This window comes from Bipolaris maydis (genome assembly GCF_028858645.1).
Source record: "Bipolaris maydis strain C4 unplaced genomic scaffold PSV08scaffold_29, whole genome shotgun sequence".
NCBI classification, from domain to species: domain Eukaryota; kingdom Fungi; phylum Ascomycota; class Dothideomycetes; order Pleosporales; family Pleosporaceae; genus Bipolaris; species Bipolaris maydis.
This window is the reverse complement of record NW_027093885.1, coordinates 1192-9213: the sequence shown is the minus strand read 5'-3', so window position 1 is coordinate 9213 and position 8022 is coordinate 1192. Positions and strand designations below refer to the sequence as shown.

At 45.3% G+C, this 8022-nt stretch overlaps 3 protein-coding genes across 3 annotated transcripts; 2 read left to right on the top strand and 1 right to left on the bottom strand.

Annotated features, from left to right (window-relative positions):
• Positions 1–962: 962 nt before the first annotated feature.
• On the bottom strand, positions 963–1874 carry PSV08DRAFT_192176 (uncharacterized protein; the record flags this gene model as incomplete). Its single annotated transcript, XM_014216993.1, has 2 exons — positions 963–1153; positions 1253–1874. 2 exons carry the CDS (start codon positions 1872–1874, stop codon positions 963–965), a joined length of 813 nt encoding a protein of 270 aa, XP_014072468.1.
• Positions 1875–2704: 830 nt separating this feature from the next.
• PSV08DRAFT_385496 (aldehyde dehydrogenase domain-containing protein) lies at positions 2705–4331 on the top strand (the record flags this gene model as incomplete). Its single annotated transcript, XM_014216994.1, has 5 exons — positions 2705–2746; positions 2802–3105; positions 3164–3883; positions 3936–3949; positions 3972–4331. The coding sequence occupies 5 exons, from the start codon at positions 2705–2707 to the stop codon at positions 4329–4331; spliced, it is 1440 nt and encodes a 479-aa protein (XP_014072469.1).
• Positions 4332–5413: 1082 nt separating this feature from the next.
• Positions 5414–7275, top strand: PSV08DRAFT_385491 (Cupredoxin; the record flags this gene model as incomplete). Its single annotated transcript, XM_014216966.1, has 2 exons — positions 5414–7031; positions 7112–7275. The coding sequence occupies 2 exons, from the start codon at positions 5414–5416 to the stop codon at positions 7273–7275; spliced, it is 1782 nt and encodes a 593-aa protein (XP_014072441.1).
• Positions 7276–8022: the final 747 nt, after the last annotated feature.

The following is an 8022-nucleotide window of genomic DNA, read 5'->3' as shown; positions in this document are numbered from 1 at the left end:
CTCCTGATGAGTTTCTTTCTGTAGAATTACAAGAAACGAAAGGTATACTTCTTGCGAAGGTATCTAGAGAACCACTTTACAGAAAGACACCAAATCCAATCGAGTTCATTTTCAGACGCAAGTCTTCTTTTAACCCTAACCCTAACCCTAACCCTAACCCTAACCCTAACCCTAACCCTAACCCTAACCCTAACCCTAACCCCGACAATAGAAAGTTACCTAATTAGGTATAGTAATAGCTTTTTTACGCTAGAATAAAGAATATTTATTTTTAAAAAAAAAATGTCACGTGATAGTGATAGAAAATTACCTAATTAGGTATAGTATCGGTTTCTTTTCTTAAGAAGAAAAAAATATTATTAAAAAAAGTCACGTGATCGTGATAGAAAGTTACCCAATTAGGTATAGTATAGGTTTCTTTTCTTGAGAATAAAATGTTTTTTTTTTTAAAAAAAAAGTCACGTGATATTGCTAGAAAATTACCTAATTAGGTATAGTAAAGTGATAGATTTTTTCCTAAATAGGCCTAGGCTTGTTGGACATAGAGAAATCTTTACGTTAAAGTTTTTTTATCTTATTTTCTACTTTACTTTATAACTTTTTAACTATATAAGCTATTTCTATAGAAGTTTAACAGCACTTTTATTACTATATAAGTAAAAGAATAGCGTTTTAAAATAGAAATTTTATTACCTATTTAGGAAATTAGAAATTACGTCTTTACCTAGACCTAACCCTAGGCTCGTAGTACTAAGAAATTGGGAACTAAGGTCGAAATCGACCTTAGTTCTGTCGGGGATTAAGGATAGGGTTAATACCTAGAGTAAAAAACTTAGACTCTTACTTAATATCCACTATATATTGTTCTACCTAATATATATAGCTACGTCCTGTAATCTATCCTAATACCTACCGTCCAACCTGACCTAACGATCCCGTACCCTAACATATCTAGCTTTAAATTACGATGGAGTGGTTCCAAGAAGCATATTAAGACCATTAACATGCGACGCTGTGTCACTGAGCAACCAGACCATCACCTTCGCCATATGTTCTGGCTCAATCGGTTCGAGTCCTTTACCTGCCTCTTTCATTGCTTCAGAGTTCTGCATCCCACCAAGAAATGTATCAAGCATTGGAGTGTTAATCATTGCTATATGAGAATTAGAACATCACAATAATAATGTTAAAGAGCGATTATAGGGTTTCTTTCTTTTCCGCGTTTAATATAACAAGGGATTAAAAATCTTACCTGGAGAGACAGCATTACAACGTATGCCGAAACGAGCCACGTCTGCAGCGACTTGACCGCTAAAATGTGCGACAGCGGCCTTTGTTGCTCCGTATGTAAACATTACAGGGACATGGTTTATTGAGGCCAAACTAGCAATATTTACAATCGCTGGGTTGCTCCCCTTGGGCATTTTCAGCATGGCGCGGACCTCTGCCCGAGTGGAGTAGACGACACCTTTCCAGTTGACCGCTGTGATCTTGTCGATTTCATGGTCGGGTTCACAGACAATGGCTGGCACTTTACCACTTGTGAATTCCTCCGTCCGAGGAGCAGATTGGGGAAGCCCGGCCAGATTGATGGCGCCGTGGAGGCCACCTGAAACCTCGACAACCTTTTCGATCCATGCATCGACGGCTTTAGAGTCAGAAACATCAACCTTAGTCGTGTACACTTTCGTTGAATTATTGATGTTTTTGATCTCAGCGGTGAAATGGTTGAATGCTTTGTCGTTCCAATCTGCAATCCAAATGGCGGAGGCGTTTTGACGCGCAAGTTCACGTACGGCTGCCGCTCCCATGCCAGATGCACCACCTGTTACGGCATAGACGCGCCTAGCAATTCCTGTTAGGGTAGCAGACATAGTTGATTCGGTTATCTTAAGATGATTATGCTATAAGTTCTTTTCTTGTCTTTGTTTGTCTTGGAAGTCGAAAAAGGTAGGGAAGAGCGAGATACCTCTTCTCGTTTATATTTACAGCCCGTGTTTCATAACCGCCTAGACTTCAAGACCGGAAGATGGAGTCTCGAAACATCCGAGCACAATGATCATGTATAGTAGTACAAATAAGCCAAGAGAGCAAGGTTGCTCTCGGAAGCAAATACCATGCAATGCTCCGAAAGCTCTTCGGGGCGCGGAACTTCGAGGTTCCTGAGAATCGCTGCTCAAACATGGCATCATTCTCCGCATGGATGGTAGGCCATCGCCTTCCGAGTATGCCTCAATGTATCAACATCCATGCGGAGTCTACGGTCTATACGGTACCTAGACTGTATACGATTGGCTAGGACCAACTCGTAGGATTACCCCGCCTTTTACCCATCCCTGAATCTGAATTACTGACCAAGGATACTCCGGATCGATCTGAAGTACATACTAGCTAGCGTCTCACCTGACACCGGATCTCCCGGCATCTATCTCTTGATCGTTGCTACTAACGTAGAGAGCACTCGGCAAATTATTTTTTGAGCTTTCCGTACATTAGGTTTTAGTCATATCTTGCATTATCATGTTAAAACAGTATAAATGCGCCATTGAATTCATTTCAATCTTATCTTGCACAAGGCATCTCGGTACGACTGCGCACAGACAGACATACCGCCTATTGTATCATCTTCACTTCCTTGAATAAACCTCTTCAGCTCAATATCCAAAAGTAGGAATTGGGGCACTTGCAAATTAAGCAGCATAAGATGGCATCGCCGTTTGAAACCAAACTGTTCATCAATAATCAGGTGTGCTCTGAACCCCTTGCTGACGAACCACTACTTTTGCTTAAGCAAACTGCAGTATGTAGCTGCCAAGTCATCTGAACGACTAAAACTTTACAATCCCACCGATGATTCTCTTGTCACAGACGATGTACACGTTGCAGGTCCAGATGACGTCAATGCGGCTGTCGCCGCTGCTAGGGCTGCCTTTCCCGGCTGGGCCGCAACACCTCCGGGCGAGCGAGCAATTATACTCAACAAATTCGCAGATCTTATCGATAGCAATGCCGAAACTATCGGGGCGCTACACACTAAGTGCAGCGGCCAAATCAAGCTCCTGGCAAGCAATTTTGAGCTCAAAGTTGCTTCGAAATGCTTCAGATGTAAGATGCCAAAGTCTGCCGATCAATCGTGCATGGCCTCTGTTCTTACGTAACGCAGACTATGCAGGCTGGTGTGATAAGCTTTTTGGAGAAGTTGTTCCTTCAGTCGATGGCATCATGTCGATTATAACGCACGAGCCGTTGGGCGTATGTGCAGCCATCTGTGCCTTTAATGCACCAATGCAGGTCCTATCTGCCAAGACGGCACCAGCACTAGCTGCTGGAAACACGGTCATCGTTAAACCTTCCGAGAAGTCGCCACTGGGTGCACTTTTCGTTGGCCGTCTCGCCAAAGAGGCGGGTTTCCCCGATGGTGTCTTCAACGTCGTTACTGGCGGTGGTCCGACTGGCGCACTCTTAGCCTCGCACATGGATATCAACAAGGTCTCATTTACGGGTAGTAGTGCTACTGGTCGTAAGATTGCACAAATGGCGGCTCAGAGCAATCTGAAGCGTGTCCAGCTTGAACTTGGTGGCAAGAGTCCTGCAATCATCTTTCCCGACGCCGACCTCGCGACCGCTATCGAGTGGTGTATTCGTGGGTTTACTACTATCAGTGGCCAGGCCTGTATCACTACGTCCCGTCTATATGTTCATAAATCCATTCGCGAACAGTTCCTCGGGGGCCTTCAGGAGGGACTAAAGCAGATGGAAACTACTATGGGGGATCCAAGCAAAGATAACGTCTATTTCGGTCCCCTCGTCGACAAGATACAATTAGAAAGAGTTACAGGATATCTCAAGTCTGGAAAACAAGAAGCCACTCTGTTATACGGAGGTGAGCAAGCTGGAACACAGGCAAGCACCTCTCCTTACAAATTTTCCCGCAGCAAAATACAGCTTCGTTTCTAATTCAAACACTATAGGGCTGTTTTGTCAGACCAACCATTTTCGTTGATTCCAAGCCCGACGCAAAGGTCTATAAGGAGGAAATATTTGGCCCGGTTACTGTTGTAAATGACTTTGAAGACGAAGAAGAAGTAATTCGCAGGGCAAATGACACTGAGTTTGGACTTAGCGGCGCGGTATTCTCTCAGGATATCACGCGAGCACTACGTGTAGCTTCTAAGATCCACAGCGGAACCGTGTGCGTCAACTGCACAATGATGAATCAAGTCGAAGCACCATTTGGCGGTGTCAAGTCGAGTGGTTGGGGTCGTGAAAATGGCAAGGATGGTATCCTGGCTTTCACTGAGCCCAAAACTACCTTTGTTAAACTTATATAAACAAATTATTGTGACAGGCTGAACGCTCTTTGTTGAGGTTACTTGATGTGGTCTTATAGGCGGATTGTTATAGGCGGAGGTCTATTAAACGAGTATGCATTCATCTATCGTACTCGGGCCTAGGGATGGCATCCTGCTACTTATGCTACGTATGGGTAGGCTGGCAAATAGGTTGGGTTTGGGTCAGATCTGCAGACTAGAATATTAAAACCAAAGTATACTTTTCTTAATATCTAGAACTTGTCACGGTGCGGGTCCGTACACTACGAACGTAAGCTTATGTATCAGCTACGCAGACAACAACGGAGCTTTGTTGTCTTATGCCTGCATTTTAGCTAAGTGGTAGGCGCGTGTAGGTGCGTGCTTGGCTAACAATACTGACTGAATTAATAAGCCTATTAACGCTAGATAACTAATAATTAAGTAGAGGAAGTTTTTTAATAGGTTATAGAGTAAAGAGAGCAAGGCGTAGATAGGTTTAATCCTATAGTTCTTTAGTTAAGAGCTAGGTATTTACGGCCAGGGACGGGGAAGGCGTCGTAGGCTTATCGCTCGTGTGGACGCTGCGTGACGATATCGATGGGCGGGCGTGATAGTTTCGATAGGTAGAGCTGAGAATGGGCGCGCGTAGTTGCTAATTCGAATATCTGTATAACTAGTTGTAATAAATCCCAACATTTTGTTCTACAAAATGGTTCCCGAAAGGCCGGAGCCAAGAAATCAAATACATCACTTAATTTGGACTAGCGCGTACCCGTCTTAGCGACCCACTTTAAATACTTTTGCTAAATAGCAAGCAGACGAAAAGCCCGCGGAAGTCGGCGATTAACGATCGACAACGCACATTAATGTACATCAATAAATGATTAATACATAACTGAACCAATGCTACAAGGATGTTGCGTTGTCTGTATAGGGCAAGCTCTATCTTGCTCGGGCGCCCACCGGACACAGGACTGATGTTAGGGGCAATCGCCGAATAACCAGTGCGTTGGTATCGCCTACGTAGAACCTGCCGTACATATACATAGTAGCAGTCTTGGCCCTGCGTTGTCAGTGGTAGACATTTCTCCTTGGCTATCATGTTTACTTTGTTACTCTTTTTCATGTCGTACGCTGTGCTGTCGTACTCCACCCAGAACGTTCACGATCACACATTCACACCAACTCACATCCTTCGAGCTACAGCCCAGAACATAACCATCGACTGTGAATCGCGTTACTCCGTTGTAATCAATGGTAGCGATCCAGGACCCATAATTCGCCTACAGGAAGGCACTACTTCCTGGATAAGGGTTTTTAATGATATCAGCGACCAAAATTTCACTATACATTGGCATGGATTGTCACAGCGGACCGCTCCATTCTCGGATGGTACTCCTCAAGTAGCGCAATGGCCTATTGCTCCCGGCCATTACTTCGACTACGAAATTAGACCGGAGATTGGAGATGCTGGCACCTACTTTTACCATTCCCACGTTGGTTACCAGGCTATTTCAGCACATGGCGCGTTGATCGTCGACGATTTTGGGAAACCGCCATACGAGTACGAAGAAGATTTTACTCTTCTGATGGGAGATTACTACAATCACACAGATGAACAGATTGTTTCCGGCCTCGAGGCAGATCCTTTTGATTCAGCTGGACCGGTTCATGCCATCGTAATTAATGGGCAGACAGGAAACGCTGGATTTGCGAATGCGAAGGACGATTCATGTGCTCCACATGTCATCAAGGTGTCTCCTAGCAAGACATACCGACTGAGATTCATTGGAGGTTGTGCGAAAACGATAGTCACTTTAGGTATCGAAGACCACACAGATTTCGAAATCATTGAGGCCGATGGTCAATATACGAAAGCCGTTACCACTGATCATATCAACGTCGCTCCGGGACAAAGGTTCAGTGCGTTACTTCACACGATGTCAGAGGCCGAACTGCGAGCTGCAAATCGGTCCACTTTCTGGGTTAGGATGGAAAATCGAGAGCGACGCCAAAACTGGTTTGGTTACGCTCTTCTCCAGTACGAGCCTCTGGAAGGAACGCTACCCCCGGCGCTTCCAGTTAAGTCACCTGTAACTCTGCCGCAGACAGTCTACAATTGGATGGAGTACGCTTTGGAGCCCCTCAATCCTCAGCAAACAGATGAATTTCCTCGGGTTTCTACGCGGACTTTGCACATTCGTGTCGCACTAACGGGGCTTTGGAACGGGAACAAGTTCACAACTGCAGCTCACTGGGCGATGAACAATGTTTCCTGGACAGAGAATGTCCCAAGGTCCCCTTACATGATTGATATCTACAAGAATGGTGAATCTGCGATACCCAATTACGAAGCCGCGTTGTCGAACGGCGGCTGGGATCCAGCAAATTACCTTTTCGTGGCGAAAATCGGTGAAATCATTGATATCATCTGGGATAACAGCAACATTCCCGAAACCCAATACCATACACATCCTCTCCACGTTCACGGTGGCCACGTCTGGGACCTTGGCAGTGGGAATGGAACATACGACCCTGTAGCTAACAGTAAAAAGCTAGCAGGCTTCACACCCTTGAAACGCGATACAACCCTTCTATATCGTTATTCTGTCGATGGTGTGGCGAACACCACCACTGGGTGGCGAGGCTGGAGACTCAAGGTTGAAGACGCTGGAGTATGGTTGATGCACTGCCATAGCTTACAGCATATGATCATGGGTAAGTGTTCCTGCGATAAACAATTCTATGGCCAGACTGCGCAGTCAATATAATAGATATACAATCTATATGCTAACAAGAATGTTGGGCAGGCATGCAAACAGTCTGGGTGATGGGCAATGCTTCTGAGATCACTGGGCGTTACCCGGAACCATATGTATCTGGTTATCTTGACTATGGCGGCTCAGCATATGGTAATGCGACGCACGATCCCCTAGTAACCCATTTCTTTCCAGAGGACTAAGTTACGCAACGTCAAAGCTCTACCTACAGACTCATGCAACGAACTTTTGAAATTAGGTATGCTTTGCTCATGCTGTTGGTATGTAAGCCGTTCAGAATGGTCAGATCAGTGAATATAGCCCAGGCTTGTAGGTGAATGTCTGATCTTTTTGCCTTGCGCTCGTAACGGTGGCACGCAATTGAACGGTGACCAATTTTTATAGATCATGAAGCGCTGGCGCATCTCATCTAGCACGTCTTACGGATGCTCGATTTGGCCCTCATCGGCCATCAGAACCGGCATCTGGATGACAAGCATCTGTGATCTTGTGACCAAAGCAGACGGTTGTGATGTGAAGGAAGATGCGTCCCGAAAGATTCTTTTCTCAGGATACACTCCTAAGGCGGCAAGAAACCCTATTGCCGTGCTCTTGAATAGATCCCATTTGGGCGTGTGATTGAGTATGGAGATGTAGAAAGGGATACAAGCTTGGTCGAATTTGTCTTCTGGCGATCATTGCCAGAGATGTCAACAATCAAGCTGAGTCAAGCTCATCAATCAAACATTATGCGCTACGCTAATAGGTGTGAGATATCTGTGGGTTTTTCATGCGGGAAGAACCTGTATATACACCGCCTGAAGAACTGTCGAGGTTTCTGCGCGCGGGTCCGACAGCCTGCGGCCTATACAATGCTCGGCCGACGGTCATAGTCCCTTTTTTCGGCGAGTAAGCATTAAGATCCACGTACGTAAGCTAGATACTTCGGC